This window comes from Pseudopodoces humilis, chromosome 32 (genome assembly GCF_049639895.1).
Source record: "Pseudopodoces humilis isolate 2021_Gansu_Grassland_sample_001 chromosome 32, ASM4963989v1, whole genome shotgun sequence".
NCBI classification, from domain to species: Eukaryota; Metazoa; Chordata; class Aves; order Passeriformes; family Paridae; genus Pseudopodoces; species Pseudopodoces humilis.
In genome coordinates, this window is record NC_142231.1 from 563,559 (window position 1) to 582,342 (window position 18,784).

At 57.1% G+C, this 18,784-nt stretch overlaps 3 protein-coding genes across 4 annotated transcripts; all 3 read left to right on the forward strand.

Annotated features, from left to right (window-relative positions):
* The first annotated feature begins 2,747 nt into the window (after positions 1-2,747).
* On the forward strand, positions 2,748-9,630 carry SMARCD1 (SWI/SNF related BAF chromatin remodeling complex subunit D1). Of its 2 annotated transcripts, XR_015774776.1 has the most exons (14): positions 2,748-2,912; positions 2,987-3,174; positions 3,927-3,969; positions 4,067-4,189; positions 4,467-4,589; positions 5,075-5,191; positions 5,499-5,600; positions 5,895-6,056; positions 6,169-6,266; positions 6,711-6,846; positions 7,170-7,292; positions 7,526-7,627; positions 7,810-8,791; positions 9,004-9,630. XR_015774776.1 is itself a non-coding variant. In XM_005532828.3 (13 exons), exons 1-13 carry the CDS (start codon positions 2,748-2,750, stop codon positions 7,861-7,863), a joined length of 1,536 nt encoding a protein of 511 aa, XP_005532885.1. In that variant the 3' UTR covers positions 7,864-9,628. The 2 variants fall into 2 exon arrangements, 1 of the variants encoding a protein (XP_005532885.1); XM_005532828.3 differs by having other exon boundaries at positions 7,810-9,628.
* Positions 9,631-10,636: 1,006 nt separating this feature from the next.
* On the forward strand, positions 10,637-15,630 carry GPD1 (glycerol-3-phosphate dehydrogenase 1). Its single transcript, XM_005532826.3, has 8 exons — positions 10,637-10,714; positions 10,864-11,041; positions 11,375-11,515; positions 11,919-12,057; positions 12,952-13,064; positions 13,231-13,464; positions 13,880-13,986; positions 14,216-15,630. Exons 1-8 carry the CDS (start codon positions 10,674-10,676, stop codon positions 14,310-14,312), a joined length of 1,050 nt encoding a protein of 349 aa, XP_005532883.1. The 5' UTR covers positions 10,637-10,673; the 3' UTR covers positions 14,313-15,630.
* Positions 15,631-17,317: 1,687 nt separating this feature from the next.
* Positions 17,318-18,762, forward strand: COX14 (cytochrome c oxidase assembly factor COX14). The gene is made up of 2 exons (XM_014261392.2): positions 17,318-17,389; positions 18,430-18,762. Exon 2 carries the CDS (start codon positions 18,438-18,440, stop codon positions 18,594-18,596), a length of 159 nt encoding a protein of 52 aa, XP_014116867.1. The 5' UTR covers positions 17,318-17,389; positions 18,430-18,437; the 3' UTR covers positions 18,597-18,762.
* The last annotated feature ends 22 nt before the right edge of the window (positions 18,763-18,784 follow it).

An 18,784-nucleotide genomic window follows, 5' to 3' on the forward strand; every position in this document is an offset into this window, starting at 1 on the left:
ATCTGTACTATGTACACACATTTTCATAGGAAGCACAATAAGATGACAGATGCATTGTACATCAATACCTGCTACTCTTAACAACGATGATATAAAGAATGATATAAATGATATAACTCCCCCACGCCGAGCCTTTCTCTCTTGCTGAGCTGCTGGAAATGCTCCCCCGAGGAGGCAGGTGGGGACAGCCGCATCCCGGGATGCTCCTGGAGCCGAGGGAAAGGGAGGGGGAGGAAAAAGCTCTGGGCCAGACTTTAGTGCTGCCTGGGACGTGCAGAGTGTGCTCTGGGTCAGAGACAGCTGAGCCTCCCTTTCCTGGGAGCTCCTCGTGGAGCTCCAGCCTCGCTGCCTTCCCAAGGAGCTCCTCCCGAGGCACGCAGGGCTGGAGGAGGGAGCTGATTTCTGCTCCCGAGCAGGGAAAAGAGAATTAACACTCACGGAGCTCTTAATCCCTGACAACTCCAACACATCCGTGGTTTGGGACCCGCTTGAGCTCCAACAGGGGTCGCCAGGTGGAATTCCACCCTGGCAGGAGCTCTGGGAGCACAACCCAAATATAAACACACCTTCTGTCCTAAAAATTTCCAGCTACAGAGAGCAAAAGTAACAACAGAGCAGATCCAACAGCGGAGCCCTCGGGACTCCATGGAGACCGAATAATAGGGAGTGGGAGTGGGCAGGGAACGCTGAAATGCCAACGCACACACACACACCCCCTCCCCCCGGTCCCTTGGCTCCGACCGTGTCCCCTGGCTCCTGGAAATGGCAGAGGAGTGTTCTGCATCTCAACGAGAAGCGTCTCACCCCGCTCCGGTGCTGCAGGGGCCAGGGGGTGGGATTTGAAGGAGAACGGCGGGGCCAGGAGCGCGTTAATGAATGCGATTCATCACAACCAGAGCCGTGCCCGCTCCCTCCCCGGCGCTGCCCCCGGCTCCGGGGGCTGTAATCCCCCGGCTGGACCTGCTGGCTGTGCTGGGAGCAGGTCACCCCGTCCATCTGTCGCAGCTCGGCTCTCCGAGGGCTCGGTGAGCCTCAGGGGCAGCACAGCCCGGCAATTCCCGTGGAGCAGCAGCACGTACCGGGCAGGCACCGCCCGGAGCCGCTCCTGGATGGGGCGCGCAAAAGCTGCTCTTTCCAGGCACGAGGCTCCTTTGGAGCATCCTGGGACAGCAGCACTGGGCTGGGAACATCAGCCTGGTCGGGATCCTGAGCTCCAGACTCTTTGGGATCTGGGAACCTTCAGCCCGTTTGGGATCCACAGACACCCAGCCCACTCAGGGTCTGTGGGGATGCCGAGATTCCACCACCGCCCCTCGCGGGTCAGAATTCCCGGTCCCCCCTCGCTGGCAACAGGAGCTGAGGGACAATCCCACAGTCCTGGGTGTTGCTGTCCTGCAGCCAGAGCCAGGCTGGCTGGGCAGGAAAGTTTCCCTGGAGCCGCCAGCAGGTGCAGGGGAGGCATTTCCAAAGCTGTTCCACCAAACCCTCGGGGCAGGAGAAAGGAGGAAGGACGCAGCGAGGTCACCCCGGAGCCTCTTTTCCAGGCTGAATAATCCCGATTCTCCCAGCCTTTCCTGCCAGCAGAGCTGCTCCATCCCTCTGATCATCCCGGTGCCTCCTCTGGACTTGCTCCAGCAGCTCCACATCCTCCCTGAGCTGGGACCCCCAGGCTGGAGGCAGCGCTCATCAGATGATCATCATTAATTGTTTAATTAATACTCGTGGTGTGACTGCGCACTTGGCTTTTTCCATGGATTAATGCTGGATTTGTGTCCCTTTTCTCTCTGAGCATATGAAACTGCTTCAGGGAAAAGGAACTTAATGTTAATACTTGCAGAAAGTGGCCTTTAACTCCAACCTCCTGCTCCCTGTGGAACCCCAGGGGAGACAGGATTCCTTTTCCTGCTGCTCTGCCTGAACCTGCACAAACTGGACCCATGCATGGCCGTTTTGTTTCCCCCATAAATTTCACTGCTAAGATCCCAAAATCCCTGAGGTTGGAAAAGATCACCAAGTCCAAACTGTGACTGATCCCCACCAGAGCACTGAGTGCCACGTCCAGTTGTCCCCTGGACATCTCCAGGGATGGCGACTCCACCATCACCCAGCCCCTTCCAATGCCTGATCATCCTTTCCGTGAAATAATTCTTGTATGTTATGGAGGGCAGATTTGGTGCCGGGTGTCACTGCACATCGGAGCTCTCCATCCCTGGCAAAGGCACATCCACCTCCCTCCCAGCACATCCCAGAGCATCCAGGACCAGGGGTTGTAATCACGGCCAGGGAGCGGGGCTGACACCCCCCAGCCCTTCCCAGCGTCTGGCACAATTCCGCATCTCCAATTCCACCCCTCGTGGTCCCCGTTCTCGAATTTGCTTTTCGCATTCCCTGTCCCACATCCTCACGGTGCCTATTCCCTCCTCTGATCCCCCTTCCCGCACCCCCAATCCCACTCCTCAAGGTCCCCGTTCCCACCCCTGATCCCCCGGGACCCTGAATCCCCCATCCCACTCCTCAAGGTCCCCGTTCCCACCCCTGATCCCCCGGGACCCTGAATCCCCCATCCCACTCCTCAAGGTCCCGTTCCCTGGTTCCCCTTCCCGCACCCCCAAACCCCCCAATCCCCGCCGCTGGGTCCTCCCCGCCGCCAGGGGGCGCTGTTGGCGGCGGGCGCTGTTGGCTCCTCCCCGGCGCTCCGCGCGCCGCCAGGGGCCGTTTCCGGTTCCGCTCCCTTTGTGCGAGACAAGATGGCGGCGCGGGCCGGGTTCCAGTCGGGGCCTGCGAGCGGCGGCGGCGCCGGGGCCGCGCCCGGGGCCGCGCTGGGCCCAGGAGCGCCGGGCGGGGCGGTGCGCATGGGCCCGGCACCGGGGCAGGGCCTGTACCGCTCGCCGCTTCCCGGAGCCGCCTACCCGGTGAGGCGGGGCGGCGCGGGGCGGGGCGCGGGGCCGGGCGCGGCGGGCGCTGACCGGCTCTGTTCTCTCCGCAGCGCCCCGGGATGCTGCCGGGCGGCCGCATAGCGCCGCAGGGCCCGGCCATGGGTCCTCCCGGCTACGGAGGGAGCCCCGCGGTGCGGCCCGCGCTGGCGCAGGCCGGGCTGGAGCAGGCTCGCAAGCGGCCGGCGCCGCAGCAGCTCCAGCAGGTGCAGCCGCAGGCGGTGCCCAACCGCAACCACAAGTAAGGCACGGGGAGAACGGGGAGAGAGCGCGTCCCGGGCATAACGGGGACATCCCCGGCGACTGGGGGTATCCCGGGGCGTCCCCAGACAATGGGAGCATCTCGGGGCAGCAGCAGCAGCAGCAGCGTGCGTGGGCAGAGGGGACATCCCCTGGGCTTCAGGAGGAATTTCCTTGTGGAAATTGCCGGGCGTCGGAATGGGCTGCTCAGGAAGGTGGTGGAGTTTCCATCCCTGGAGGTTTCCACATGTGGCACTCGGTGCTCTGGGCTGGTGACAAGGTGGGGGTCAGGGACAGATCAGAGTCAAGGTCTGGAAGGGCTTTTCCAACCTCAAGGATTTTGGTGTTCTCGATCATCCCTTGGGCCCTTGTGCATTCCCCTGGCATTGGAGGACAGCACTGGGTAGGGCTGAGTTTATTTCACGTGCCTGGATCCTGATGTGATGCCCCAGTGAGAATGAAATTCATCCTGGATTTAAAACGCTGTTCCTGGAAAAGCCAATCCAAAGTTGCTCGAGGCTGGAGGGTCCCTTTGTGTGGGCGTTGTGTCAATGTCCACCTTCCCAAGGGATGAACCCCCTTTCCAAACAGATATAATTCCCTTTCCAAGTGCTCAGAAGGGTGGGAAACATTGAGATAAGCAGTTAATCACACTGGAGCAGGGCCCAGCTAGCTGGGGAGTCACTGGCCAGCTGCAGGTTTGTGAATTCCCATTCCCATTTTCACACCTGTTTTGCCTCTTGCTCCTGTCAGCGCCAAGAAGAAGAAGATGGCAGATAAAATCCTCCCACAGCGGGTGAGTGTGACGCAGAGAGGGGCTCGGGGAAGGTGAGGCAGCCTGGGGCACTCTGGGGAGCTGATGAGCATTTATTTCCATCCTTGCTTGGCTGCAGATCCGTGAGCTCGTGCCCGAATCCCAGGCCTACATGGACTTGTTGGCCTTTGAGAGGAAGCTGGACCAGACCATCATGAGGAAGCGCTTGGATATCCAGGAGGCTCTGAAACGCCCCATCAAGGTAGGGGAGTCCATGGGATGTATCCAGGGTTTGGAGGCTCCAGAGTTGAGGCAGCAGGAGGGCACTGAAGGGTTGTGCTCTGTGAGTGTGGCATATCAGGGGTCCCAGTGCTCTGGACACAGCCAAGGACTGGGCCCAGCACCACCTCTGTCCTCTGCTCCAGGAGAGGGGGAGCGTGAGGCAGCTGAAAACATTGAGCTCAGTTTTAGCTAAACCTGTGCAGGACAGTTGGCCCTGTCCAGGAGGATTAACGCTGAGCTGATGCTTTTTCTCGTAGCAAAAGCGAAAGCTGCGCATTTTCATCTCCAACACCTTCAACCCAGCCAAGTCGGACGCGGAGGACGGCGAAGGAACTGTCGCCTCCTGGGAGCTCCGGGTGGAAGGACGGCTGTTGGAGGATGTAAGTGGGAAGTACCCAACCTCAGAGGAGACTGTGGATCTGGAATTGGCAATGAAACCAGTTTCCAAGTGTCTGAGAGCACAGCTGGGGCTTGATATCCTCCTTCATCTCTGTTTTCCAAGGAGTCTGATGGTGACGAGACCGAGAGCCCAGCTTGGAGACCGATGGGTATCCCCCATGGCAGGACATGGGTTGTCCAAAGTTCTTAGAGTTGTGAGAATCACTGGTGAGAGCAGCTCAGTGGCACTTGTGTCCCCAGCTCTGAGAACCAGGGCACTGGCATTGTACGTAACTGCTGAGGGGTTTAACTCCTGCAAGCTCATCTTTAACTCCGGTCTTTCCCTTTCTGACTTGGAAACTTGATTTTTGAGCACATGTTGGTGAATTCAGGTGTTCAGAACTTACAGGAGCTGTCGTGCACGGTGGCTGTGCTTGAGTGCTGAGACTTGCTGCCCTAACCCTCTTCCTCCCTGTGTTGCTTGCAGTCTGCTCTGTCCAAATATGATGCCACCAAGCAGAAAAGGAAATTTTCGTCCTTCTTTAAATCTCTGGTCATTGAACTTGATAAAGACCTGTATGGCCCTGACAATCACCTAGTAGAGGTGAGCTGCTTTTCGCTGTGTTTCCTCTAAAAGTGGGTTGGTGTTTCAGCAGGTGGGGTTTGTGTGTCATTTATAACTTGGGAGGTGGGAATCCTTGAGGCTCTTGGGAGTCAGGAGCTCTTGAATTCTCACTTGGGCTCTTCCTCTCACTTGCTGAAGGTTGGAACAAATTTACTGACTATTGTTTCAAACTCTTTAAGTAGGAAGAACTGGAGCTTTCTCTAGTTGGGTGGGATTTAGTGGCAAAGCAGTGGGAGCAGGGAGAATCATTTGTGGGGGAGCTTCTGAATTCGCTCTCGCATTCCAGTGGCACAGGACTGCTACGACTCAGGAGACAGACGGCTTCCAGGTGAAGAGGCCGGGGGATGTGAACGTGCGCTGCACTGTCCTGCTGATGCTGGATTACCAGGTAGCACAGTGGGGAAAAATTCCTCCCTCTGGGGGTGCTGAGGCTCTGGCACAGGTGCCCAGAGAAGCTGTGGCTGCCCCATCCCTGGAAGTGCCCAAGGCCAGGCTGGACAGGGCTGGGAGCAACCTGGGATGGTGGGAGGTGTCCCTACCCATGGCAGGGGGTGAAATGAGATTTCTTTAAGGATTTTCCCAACCCAAACCGTTCCATGATTCCGTGCTGGGAGCAGCAGTGCTGGGCATGCACCATTACCTGTGTCTGGGGCTGCCTCACCTCTCCGTGCTCTTTGTTCAGCCTCCCCAGTTCAAACTGGATCCACGCCTGGCTCGGCTCCTGGGCATCCACACCCAGACCCGGCCCGTGATCATCCAGGCCCTGTGGCAGTACATCAAGACCCACAAGCTGCAGGACCCCCACGAGCGGGAGTTTGTCATCTGTGACAAGTATCTGCAGCAGGTGAGCAATGGCAGGGCTGGAACAGCAGCACCTGGGTCGTTTTCCCCGTGTGGGCAGCCAGGGGTGGCTGCACTGAGCCCCTGCTCGTCCCTCAGCCCTGTCTCTGTCACAGATATTTGAGTCGCAGCGGATGAAGTTCTCTGAAATCCCACAAAGGCTTCACGCCTTGCTGATGCCCCCCGAACCGATCATCATCAATCATGTGATCAGGTGAGGCTGCTCCACGTGAATTCCTGTTTCCAGGAAGGATGGGGAGGGATGGATGAGGCTGGCACGGGAGGACAATGTGATATGTCCTGATTTTCAGCAGCAGTTCCCGTGTTGCCTGTCACTGTTCCTTTATACAAGAACAGCCGCCTCTCTCATTACCACATCCATCTTCCAAAGGCACTCCCACATCCCTGCTGTCCTTTGCTGTGGATAGAAATCTTCTTGGAGCAATCAGTCATTTCTTTTGCTGCAAAGCCATCAGTGGGCTTTTGCTACTTCTGGGGCTGAGGCTGACAGTGTTGTGGCTTGTCCCTGTCCCTGCCTGCAGTCTGTTTGCTGCAGCATCCCAGAGGAGCTGCATTTACTGCTTTCTTGAACTGGTCCCAGATTTTGCCTCCTTTCTGGAGCTACTCCCTGATTTTGGCTTCTTGTGGATGTCCCCAGTGTTGACCCAAATGACCAGAAGAAAACAGCCTGCTATGACATTGACGTGGAGGTGGACGATACCCTGAAGACTCAGATGAATTCCTTTCTGCTCTCCACAGCCAGTCAACAGGAAATTGCTGCTCTGGATAACAAGGTAGGAAAAGCTCCTTCAGTTCTGCTCTCCTTGTTGCTGGGCAGGGATGTGTCTCTGGACAGGACAGGTGTGTTCTGTCGTTTGGAAGCTGCAGTGGGATGAGCCATGTTTACAAACATGTGGCTGTACCTGGAAGTGTAATTTTTAAAGCAAACAGTCTGTGGGAACGTTGGTAATATTTAGAGCAGGAAACTGAGAGCTGAAAATCCTTGTAAGTCTAAGTCAGCTAGAGAGTGTAAGAATTTTCCTTCGTGTGTTGGATCCCTTGATGTTTCTGACTTCTCCCCTGTTCAGCAGTTCCATTCTGTGTTTGTCTCCTTCAGATCCACGAAACAATTGAGACCATCAACCAGCTGAAGACACAGCGTGAGTTCATGCTGAGCTTTGCCCGAGATCCTCAGGGCTTCATCAACGACTGGCTCCAGTCCCAGTGCCGGGATTTGAAGGTAAAAGCTTTGTCTTGTGTGGAAGGTGGTCCAGTTCACATTCATTAGAATGAGCTCCCACAGAGAGAAGGAGAGAATTTCCTCCTTGGAAAACGAGGCTGGGATTTGAGTCAAGCATAAGAAGCTGACCTGAGTGCACTGAGATGTCTGTGAGGAAAGGGAAGGGGGTGGGTTTGCTCAGCACAGCCAGAGCTTTTGCACTCGCTGAGCTGTTGTGCCTTTGTGCTCCCCAGACAATGACTGATGTCGTTGGGAATCCCGAGGAGGAGCGCAGAGCCGAGTTCTACTTCCAGCCGTGGGCGCAGGAAGCCGTGTGCCGATACTTCTACTCCAAGGTGAGCATCCCTGAGCAGGGGTCCCTCTCCGTGCCTGTCACTCCCTGGGCACACAGTGCTGGGGAAAGGTGCTGGCTGCATCTTGCTCCCGCTTTGAGCTCACCTTTCCCAGCTGGCTCCGGTGTTAAGTGGGTGCTCTGGTCACCGAGGGTGTTAATGCTGCAACTCGGCTCCTCTTGCAGGTGCAGCAGAGACGGCAGGAACTGGAGCAGGCCTTGGGAATCCGGAATACATAAGCTGCTCTGCTCCTCCCCAGGCAGAAGCATCACAGCTGTTTGTGGACACAGAGCTGCAGAGCCACTGTTCCAGCTCACCGAATCCCACTCTGGCAGCGAGGCCCACGTTATTCATCCTGGCATTGTCCCTGCTGGGGCAAGTCCAGCACACCTGGGGCAAGCAGACAGGCTCCAGTGAGCACACATTTCTACCTGGTTTTCTTCCTGACTGTTGCCTTGTCAGTCCCAAGGCTTCCACGAGCGTTCCCATGACCCCGCACTGCCCATAGTGTCCCCGGTAGCCAGAGTTACTCAGAGCCTTCTCTCAGCCCATTCCTCCCCAGCCAGCATCTGGCTGGGCACTCAGAGCTGCCTCTGAAGCCTGGCTCTGCTTTAAGGTGTGGCTGGGCTCTTCCCCGCCACGTTTTACAGCCCGTGCCAGGCGCTGTTGTGGGCAGGATGCCATGAGCTGACATACCTCCCTGCCCTCACCCCCTCCTCGGAGGGTGCTGCTGCACTGGGCTGCCTCATAGGTCACTCTCCTCCTTGAGGAAGTTACTGAACTGTGTAGAGAATTGCTTCTTCCCCTTCTCCCTTTTTCCCTGCCCCGTTCCCTTCGTTTCCTGTGACGGACTGTCCTAGGCTGGGATCACAGGGACACGAGGCGTTGGCTTCCTGCAGGGATGTGGAAGCGTTGGAGTGATGCAGCGCTCTGCACTTCGAACACCTACAAGTGGGTTCCAGCAAACCACGTGGCTGCTTGTTATCCCTGGAGCAGGGAGAGGAGATGCAGCAGCTGCCTGGAATTCTGCAGGGACACTGTTGTAGGCTCATTCCTTTGGGACAGTTGTCCTGTGTCACTTGCTGTGGGGACCAGAGCCTCCTTCTTGTGGATCCAAGGGTGTAACAGGACAGCCCTTGGAAATGGAGATTTTTTTTCCAAGCATATGTGAGTAAGCAGGTGTTTCATTGCTGAAGCTCCTGTGGTTTTTAGTCAAGTTTTAGGCTGTGGGGCTGCCATAGGGCCCAGCATGGTTCAGGAATGTACAAATAGATTTTCTCCACTGTGAGGAGTAGCAGCTCCGATGCCTCCTCCTGGAAATGAGTTACTGGTGGTCAGGCTTAGGAGAATTAATTAGCTCCTTTTCACCCCGATCCCAGTGTTTCTGCTCGGGACTATAATGCAAATGGACTCAAAAGTTGGATGGACTCTTGGAATAGCTGCAGGATCATGTTACTGATGAGCCCTCACCCAGTTCAGTGTGGCTGGGGAGGCTGCTGTGAGTTGGAGCACCTGGGTGGCCCTACTTCTCCTTGTGTCTGTGTTACTACATGTCTGTGAGTAATAGACTCTCGACTTCCCCTCTCCTTTGCCCTTCTGAAATGCTCCTCTGTGGTACTGGGGTGAAGGTCTTGGTGCTGGAGAAGCAGCCCCTGACTCCTCAGGGTACTCCCACAGGAGGGATGCTGAGTCCTACGTAGACAAAACGTAGCTGTTGCAGAGTAACTGCTTTTCTTAACTGAATATTACGGTTTTTTCCATGGACCAAAAGTTTTTTTTTTTGTACTGTATCCTTGTAGACGTCACCCAGTTTTAATAAAAGACTCCTGTGAAGGAAGCTGTCCTCCTCCTTCCATGCTGACAGCTCTCACTCTCCCAGCTGCCATGGGGGATGAGCCTGGTGACTCCCAGGGAAGGGACAGGATTATCTCTGCTTTCTTTTCAAAGCCAGCAGAGTTGAGTGACTGGGGAGAAAATGTTCTTCATATTTTGGCCTTTTATAGCGAGCCCTTCATGGAGGGATCTCCCAGCTTGCAGACTCTGCTAAACCTTTGCAAAGTGCTTTTGTGGTAAACAAAGTAACTTGAGCAAAACTGGAAATCCAGTGGCCAGTGCTAATAAATCCTGAACTGCCCCGTGTCCACTTAGCTGGGTTGTGGCAGCCTGTTGGACATCCCAGGGGAGAAGGGCAGAATTGGAAGGAAACTAGTACAGTTAACATGCAAGGGTTTAAAATTATGCAGAAGGGGATTCATTCTCTTCACCCTGCTTGTTTATAGAATGTAAATGCTTTGCTGCAGACCTGGGAGCCCCTGGGGCAAAGGAAGGATCCTCTGTGTGAAGAGGAAAGTGCTGCTGCTGCTGCTCCTGCTGCTGCCTCGGGCTGTGGTGGAGGCAGGAGCTGAGTCCTGGGGTTGCACCAGGTGGTTCCTGCTCCTTCTTGGGGGGAAATGGCACTTTTTTAGCAAGAGAGGGACAATGAAATGCTTTTATGCAGAAAGGCTCAGCAGTCACGAGTCCACAGGCCTCATGGGGTCTGCAGCTTCCTAACGAGGGGCAGCTCTGATCCCTGCTCTCTGGGACAGTGACAGGGCCCGGGGCAGCGGCTGGAGCTGTGTCAGGGGGCATGGGATGGATATTAGGAAAAGGATATTTTCCCCTAGAGGGTGCTCAGGCACTGAACAGGCTCCCCAGGGAATGGTCACAACCCTGACCCTGCCAGAGCTCAGGGGGTGTTTGGACAACGTTGTCAGGCACAGGGTGGGATTGTTGGGTGTCCTGTGCAGGCTTGGACTCGCGCTAATCCCCGTGGATCCCTTCCAGCTCGGGGTATTCCATGATTCTGTGATTCTATGACTCCCGGTTCTGCGGGATCTGAGCTGCTCCAGGGCAGCGCTCTGCACCTGCCGGGCACCGGCTGTGCCTGGAGCGGGTGCCCGGTGCCCCCGGGGCAGGCGGGGCCGGGGGCGGGCCGGGGCCGCCCCTGCTCCGGGCAGCCTTGAAATAGCAGCGGCGGGTTCCAAGCCCGCAGTGCCCCGCTCCCGGCACCATGGGTGGCAAGAAGGTTTGCATCGTGGGCTCCGGCAACTGGTGAGCGCCGGGCACCCGGCTCCCTGCCCTCCCCTGTCCCCGCTCGACACCCCCGGTAGCCGGTGCCAGCTGTCCCCATCCCTGCGGGTCACCTGTGGTGCCCTGGGCTCCCCAGTGCCCACAGCCACGGCCTCCCTCTGCCCTCGCAGGGGCTCGGCCATCGCCAAGATCGCCGGCAGCAACACAGCTCGGCTGAGCAGCTTCGAGAACCAGGTGAACATGTGGGTGCTGGAGGAGGAGGTGGGCGGCCGGCGGCTCACGGACATCATCAACACGGAGCACGAGAATGTCAAATACCTGCCGGGGCACAAGCTGCCCCCCAACGTGGTGAGTGTGGGCTGGCAGCAGTCTCTCCGAGGGGCAGAGCTGACGGCAGGGGATGCAGCGGGCTGTGCAGGGCTGAGTTATGCCCTCCCACTGACCTTCATCCGTGCTCGCAGGAGCTGCAGCCCCGGCTGCTCTCGCTGCCCACCTTTGCCCCTGCTCTGGCATCCCACAGGCTGGGCTGGAGGCCATGTGGCTGCCTCTGAGCTGGCATCATCCCACTCTGCTCTAGCCCCTCTGTCCTGCCAGCTCTGGCAGGGACCTCGGCATGGTGACTGTGGGCCCTTCCTTCCCTTCCAGTTTCCCAGTCCCTAATAACAGTCACGCTCTATTCAGGTGGCAGAGCCAGACCTGCTCAAAGCCTGTGCAGGGGCTGATGTCCTCCTGTTCGTGGTGCCCCACCAGTTCATCGGCAAAGTCTGTGACCAGCTCAAGGGCCACGTGAAAAAAGAGGCGGTTGGGATGTCGCTCATCAAGGTGTGAGCAGGAGCAGCACTCGCCAGGGGAGCTGGAAGTAGCCTGGCTTGGAGTGGCTGCTGAGGGCATCCAGGGATTTGGGAGCAGAAATGGGCAGTGTGGGGAAAAAGGGAAGTGGGGGCAGAGTCTTTGTGGGGATTTGGAGGTGTTGGTGGAGAAGGGTGAGGGCATAGGGGGGATCTCCGGTGCTGAGACGAGCAGAGCACAGCTCTGCACATCAGGATCAGTCAGAGCTCTGCAGCCCAGGGAATGGTGGGATTGGGATGCAGGGCAGGTGTCCAGGAGGGATGAGTGCTCATGGTCTGCTTGGCAAGGGGGTGTTTAGTCAAAGGTTGGACTCAATGTCCTTAGAGATCTTTTCCAGCCTATGATTCTGTGATCTCTGTTCCTTGCTACCTCCCAGGGCGTGGATGAAGGACCAGATGGGCTGAGGCTGATCTCAGACATCATCCATGAGAAACTGGGAATAGAAATGAACGTGCTCATGGGGGCCAATATTGCCAAGGAAGTGGCAGAAGAGAAGTTCTGTGAAACCACCATCGGTAAGGAGCCAACATCCCTCCTCATTAGCAACTTTCATTTGTAATGAGCAGGAAGAGGCAAAGGGCAGAGTACGGCGCAGCTCAAACTCCTGCTGCCTCAGGTGAAGTGGCCCCACTCCCTGGGAAGAGAGGAGACTCCATAGGAGCTGCCTGAGCTCATTCCCAGGGTTTGTGATGGGATCACTCGCTTCATTAGCAATGGATTCATGTAGCTAAAAGTTCCTGCCAGCGTGGGCCTGGCATCAGGCAGCTGCCTGGCACAAATGAAAGGGGTGGGCACCAAGAGACCCTTTAGAAATAAGTTCCATCCTTGATTTCCTTGGGCTTCACAGGATGCCCACCTGGATCTCATGTTATTGCCAGCCAGGGCTGCTTGAAAGTTCATCTGCTGACTGTTTCAACATCCTCTACACTGTTGGGAACTGTGCACAGAGCCAAAGCAAACAGAACCGTTTGCTGGGTCAGAAGTCGTGGCATTCAAAGTGTCTGTTTTATTAAATAACAGCAAACACACTGGGCAGAAGGCTGGGGAGGTGGAGCAGATCCCACAGCCCCTGTGAGCACACAGGACCCTGCAGAGACAAGCAGGACAGAAAGCTCCAACTCCAAATTAGCAACCTTTGAAGATGTCTTTAACCTATTGAGCATTCAGAAAAGTAATTTCTGTCTTGCTTGACACAGCAGCAGGGATTGTCCCTGTGTTCTGGGAATGCCAAAGTTGAACATTTCTTATCTGTCAGGCAATGTGTGCCTGGCTCTGTGTGGACCTGCAAATGTTTTGCAATGTCCATTGGTTGGGAAATAGGTTCCTCTCACTGGATGACCTTCAGGAGAACATGGACCTACCTCAGAGTCTTCTCCATCATCTTCCTCCTCGTCCCTTTGTCTCCTCAGGCTGCAAGAACATGAAGCACGGGCAGATGCTGAAGGACCTGATGCAGACACCAAACTTCCGTGTGTCGGTGGTGCAGGAAGCTGACACCGTGGAGATCTGTGGGGCTCTCAAGGTGGGTGTGCAGAGCTTGATGAGCAGGGCCTGGGGCTCTGCAGGGAGCTCAGGGGAGAAGGGATGATGAGCACTGGCACGGACAGCAGCCAGTACTTGGGATCACACCAGCTGCTCCTGGATGCAGCCAAGCCCCAAGATCCCTCCACGTTGCCATTGTTTTCCAGAATGTGGTGGCTGTAGGAGCTGGTTTCTGTGATGGGCTTGGCTACGGTGACAACACAAAGGCTGCCGTGATCCGCCTGGGCCTGATGGAGATGATTGGCTTTGCCAAAATCTTCTGTAAGGGCCCTGTCAGCTCCACCACCTTCCTGGAGAGCTGTGGCATTGCTGACCTCATCACCACCTGCTATGGGGGCCGCAACCGCAAGGTCGCCGAGGCTTTTGCCAAGACTGGGAAGGTGAGCAGAGCTGGAAGCGGCTGACACTGATACCTGTGTGGATGAAGTTGTGTCATAGGAGGTTTAGGCTGGAAAATGTTCTTCAACCAGAGGGTGGTCAGGCACTGAACAGGTTCTCCAAGGCTGCCAGAACTCAAGGGGCTTTTGGACAACACTCTCAGGCACAGGGTGGGATTGTTGGGGTGTCTGTGTGGGGCCAGGAGTATGACTGCATGATCCTTGTGGGTCCCTTCCAGCTGAGGATATTCCATGATTCTGTGATCCCTGCATCAGCCTGGTGAGCACTGGGAGGTGATCCCAGTTAGTGCTGTGGGATCTGCCTGTGCTTGGCTAGTGCTGCAGCCCAGCTCTGGGGCAGGAACGTGGTGCAGCAGTGGGGCTGCAGGTCCATCTCCTCACTGCTGGGTTGTTTCAGTCCATCGAGCAGCTGGAGAAGGAGATGCTGAATGGGCAGAAGCTGCAGGGTCCCCAGACATCTGCTGAGCTGCATCGAATCCTCAAGAACAAGAATGTAGTGGAGAAGTGAGTGCTGGAATTTCTGTGCTTCGTTGGGGTGGGGCTGGGACCTTTCCAGGAGCAGCAGGAGGGGAAAGCCCCCTTGGTGTCTGCACTGCCCACGTCACACCAGCTGGGCAGGAGTGGCCTGTTGGACACAGCACAGTGCCATTGGCCACCTGCTCCTGCGTGCCATGACAGAGGTTGAGGTGCTCTGACTCTGCCATCTGTGGTGACTTTCTTTGCCTGCCCACAGGTTCCCCCTCTTCACGGCTGTCTATCAGATCTGCTACGAGGGAAAATCCGTCACTGACTTCATCACGTGTCTGCAGAACCACCCTGAGCACATGTAAGGGTCTCTGCAGACCACGGGCCCTGCCGAGGTGTGCTGAGAGCTCCTGCCCACACCAACCTCATCTGCTGCCACAGCCTTGGAAGGAGTCCAGGTCTCCTGGGAGCCTTTGCAGACTGCTCTAAGAGCAGAGGTTCCCTTCCCCAGCCCTGGACACTGCCCTGGACACTGAGCCTGGCACAGAGGTACCTGCTGACCTCTTTCTGTCTTTGAAGGGCTCGTTTAATTGCTGCTGTTGTCTAAGGTCTGCCCTGAGCAGGGCTGAGCATCTTCCTCCTTCCACTTTCTCACAGTGGATTCAGCTCTGAGAAGGACTCTGCCAGGCCATCATGATAGATAAGGGCTGGGCACTGCCTGGAAGGGAAAACAGTGTCCCAGTTCCTCCCTCTTAGCCCCATGGGTGGGTGACATCAGCTCTTCCCTACCTGCTGCTGCTTTTGCATTCCCTGTCTGGTGGAGAGGGCACAGTCCCCTGCCAGTCTCCACCTGGTGAGTGGAGCTCTCAGGACTTCCAGAGGTGCTGAGGATCTTTCTGAGCAGCACCAGCACAGACAATGGCATTCTTTGCCACCCGGCCATGTGCTGCTTTCCCCCAGCTGCTCCTGGGACACGCTGGAGCTTGTTAATTTAGAGCTTTTGCTCTCTCTATCAGCCCTGGGAGCTCCCTGTTGTCACAGGTTTGCCTGTGCTAATTCCATGCCCGCTGACTTCTCTCCCTGTCTCAGTTTGTCCTCTGGGGCTTGGCACTGCAGGGACCAACTGCCTTTGAGTCTGTGTGAGCAGCTGGTGTGACCCTGCCTCGTACCTGCACAGCAGGCAGGTGGGTCACCACAAGGCACCCGAGTCATGTTGCTGTTCAGTAAATGCTCCACAGCCACACTTTGCCTTCCTCTTGCTTGCTTTAGACCACTCTGTGCTTCCCTCTGTGGCTGTCCAGGAGCTGAACGAGGTCTCACACTTTCCCTCATGTGGGGATGCTGCAAGCTTGCCCACTGGCACAGGGGCAGGAATAAGCAAATGATCCACAACAGGTACACGGAGATGTCCAACAATCCTAGGACAGGACAGAGGTCTTGGGCCTCACACTGAACCTTTGAAATTTGCCCCTTGTCCAGCCGGGTGCCACATGTCCCTCTGCTCCTCTGAAGCTGGTGGTGTTTGCTCAGGCCAGCATGCCCAGCGGTCACTGACCCTACCTGGGCTGGAAGGTTGGAATGCGGTAGGGCTCCCTGTTCTCCCCCATTCAAGTCCCAGAGACAAGGGGTCTCTGATTAACAGTGTACCTTTAAAATAACAATAAACATGGAGAGGAGATAGGAGATGCTCTCCTTGTTCTGCGGCTCCAGTCCGTCGCTGTCGCTGGGTTGGTGCCTGCTGGACTTGCTGAGTGCTCAGAACAGGGCACTGCCGGTTCCCTCCTGGCTCTGCACCCTCCTGTGCTGTCCCAGAAACAGCAAGAATGTCCCTGTACGTCCCTGTTTAGCCACAATGTCACACAGTGTCCCACTTGCTTTGTCTCAGCAACTGTTCCAGGATTAAAATTTGGCCGTAGGACTATGGCAGGTTGGGATTGCAACATTGAGCCGGGTCCCCCTCACCTGGGGCCTGCAGGAGCCAGGCCAGGACCCCACTGTGCCCCACACGCCCCAGGCCTCCCCTCCTCTGATGTTTGGGCTTTCCAGGACACACTGTGGGATTTTATTCATCTCTTCCCAGCTGCTTTTCCCAGATTTGCCTTGTGCCTGTGTGTCTTTAAAGGAGCCCCGTACTGAGTGACCTTTCCAGGGCTCTGAACCCTCTGCTCGGTGTCTTACAAGGGGAATTTAATCTGCTGGCACTGCACTTGTTTCTGTGCCTTTTATTAGCCACGTTTTCTCAGCAGGCACTCTGTGACCTTTAAATTCAGCAGAACTGTCGTGTGGGGGGAGCCGACACAGCTTCCTCTGCTGAGGAGCTTTATTGAGCTTGGAGGGAGGATAAAGGAAGTCCAGCGTGTTCCTGCAGGGCTGGCACGACTTGTAGTTCTCTTTGTCTTCAAGGGCTTCAGGAATCCAAGTGTTTGGATATGAGGCTCATGCAGAAGGTCTCTGAGCTCTGCTCTTGCACAAACTCCTGTCAGCACCTGCCTGGAGCTGCAGCAGAATCCAGCAGGGATTTGTGTTTAGCTGGGAGCTCCTCTACGATGGAAATGCTTTGTGCATCCCCCTTGTCCATGTTTCTTTGACCCTGGAAATGCCTGAGTCCCTTGCTGAGGGTCCCAGGTCTCACGTGGGAAGACCAGCACACCAATCTCTTGCTTTTAAACACACCACACTGGAGCTGGATTTCCTGAGCTATAAAAAGTCTTCCCTTCGCCATTTGGAATTATGTTCTGCAGGCTCAGCACATCCCAGTGCCGCAGCCCTGGGAGCTCCTGCTGGAGATTCTGGCAGCTCTGGAGCTCGAGGGGGCCCTGGACGGAGCAGGGCTGGGACAGCAGAGTTCAAAGGCTGGAAAGGAGCTCCGGGAGGGGAGCAGCTGCCACAGGAGGGACAGGAGGGGATGTGGGGGAACACGGCCTGTTGAGAAGGAGGCTCTGGGCTGGGGGCACACTGGGACCCTGGGCACACACCAAGGCCCTTGGAATGGCACTGGAACCCTCGGGGAGGCACTGGGACCCTCAGGATGGCACCAGAACCCTTGTGAAGCCACCTTGACCATCGGGATGGCACCGCGCCGCCGCGCCTCAGGGCTGCAGCAGGGCCCGGAGTGCCTCTGCTTCATCCATGCGAGGTCAAAGACTATGCCTTGCGGGGTTCCCGGAGCCGCACCTCAGACAGGGAGAACCGCGGGTTGCGTCGTGCAGGGAGGCCCGTGCAGGCTGCGCCGCGGGGCCCGAGGCGGCGGCGACGGCGGCGGGAGCGGCCCCTGAGGGGGAGACTGAGGGGGGGGGCCGCCAGGGGGCGCTGAGGGCACCGCGCGCGCTTCCCGCGCCCGCCGGCGGCCACACGTGACCGCTGCCACACGTGACAGCGGCACACGTGACCGCCCAGCGCCACGTGACGCGGGCCGGCAGCGCGGCGGAGCGGGACGGGAGCGGTGAGTCCGGAGGGACGGGACGGGACGGGACGGGACGGGACGGGACGGGATGGGAGCGGTCAGTCCGGAGGAACGGGACGGGACGGGATGGGATGGGAGCGGTCAGTCCGGAGGGACGGGATGATGGACGGGACCCCGGGCGAATCCACGCCCCCGGCCCCGCTCACCGCCGCCTTCCTGCGGGCCGGTAGTCAGTGATTTCACCAGGGACCGCTGCTGGGCCTGGGCTCATTCACCGTGTTCATCACCGACCTGGATGAAAGGATTGTTTGTACCCTGAGCGGGGCTGCTGAAGATACGAAATGTGGGGCTGATCCACCCTAAGGATGTGCTGCCATTCAGCAGGGCCCCATCATGGAGAACTGGCCAAAGAGAAACCTAATGATTAATTAGAATAATCTAATGAGGCTAGCAAGGATCGTGCACCTGTGGAGGAATAGCCCCAAGTAGCAATGGGATCCTGGGATCCATCAAGAAGAGCGTGGCCAGCAGGTCAGGGAGGGGATCCTGCCCCTTGGCCTTAGAGAGGCACATCCAGAGCGATCTGCCCAGTTCTGGGCTCCTCACAACAGGACAGACAAGGAGCTGCTGCACATGGTCCAGTGCAGGCCACAAAGATGTTGAGGGATCTGGAGCATCTCTCTGAGGAGAGACTCTGGGAGCTGGGCTGGGTTAGTCTGGAGAGAAGACCGAGACGGGATCTTATTAATACATTAAAATATTTCCAAGAGGTCAGAGGATGATACCAGCCTCTTCTGGTGATGCCCAGAAACAGGACGAGGAGCAAAAGTCAGAAACTAAACCACAAGAAGTTGCACCTCAACATGAGGAAGAACTTTCCATGGAGGGGGGCAGAGCATTGGAAGAGCTCCACAGAGTCATGGGAGTCTCCCCTTCTGCAGATACCCTATGCCCACCTGGACGTGTTCCAGCGTCACCTGCTCTGGGTGACCCTGCCTGGACACAGGGGATTGGGCTAGATGTTCTCCAAAGGTTCCTTCCAACCCTGACTATCCTGGGATTCTGTGTCTCTCTCGCAGGTGCAGCCATGGTGTCCAAAAAGCAGCTGGCAGACTTTGGCTACAAGGCATTCTCGGGCTCCATGATGCTGCTGACGGTGTACGCCGGGTACCTGTGCAGTGTCCGCGTCCAGAGGATGCTCCAGCACCGCCGTGAGCGGGAGAACGCGCCTGGCCCCGAGAGCTGAGCCTGCACTGGGAGCTGGGACTGGCCTCGGGAGCTGGGACTGGCCCCGGGAGCTGGGACTGGCCCCGGGAGCTGGGACCGAGCCCACGCTGGACCAGCCCCACCTTCCCGGTCCCCCCTGGGCTGGGGGAGGCAGATGGAGTGCAATAAAGCCCGTGTGAAAGTGGTCTGTGTGGTGGTGTGTGGTGT

Excerpts from the sequence above, each read along its gene's own strand:
- COX14 (XM_014261392.2), top strand. The coding sequence starts at position 18,438 with ATGGTGTCCAAAAAGCAGCTGGCAGACTTTGGCTACAAGGCATTCTCG.
- GPD1 (XM_005532826.3), top strand. The coding sequence starts at position 10,674 with ATGGGTGGCAAGAAGGTTTGCATCGTGGGCTCCGGCAACTG. Across the intron at positions 13,465-13,879 it reads CTTTTGCCAAGACTGGGAAG|TCCATCGAGCAGCTGGAGAA; the intron begins GTGAGCAGAGCT and ends GGGTTGTTTCAG. Across the intron at positions 13,987-14,215 it reads AACAAGAATGTAGTGGAGAA|GTTCCCCCTCTTCACGGCTG; the intron begins GTGAGTGCTGGA and ends GCCTGCCCACAG.
- SMARCD1 (XM_005532828.3), top strand. The coding sequence starts at position 2,748 with ATGGCGGCGCGGGCCGGGTTCCAGTCGGGGCCTGCGAGCGGCGGCGGC. Across the intron at positions 3,175-3,926 it reads GTGCCCAACCGCAACCACAA|CGCCAAGAAGAAGAAGATGG; the intron begins GTAAGGCACGGG and ends TGCTCCTGTCAG. Across the intron at positions 5,192-5,498 it reads CTGACAATCACCTAGTAGAG|TGGCACAGGACTGCTACGAC; the intron begins GTGAGCTGCTTT and ends CTCGCATTCCAG.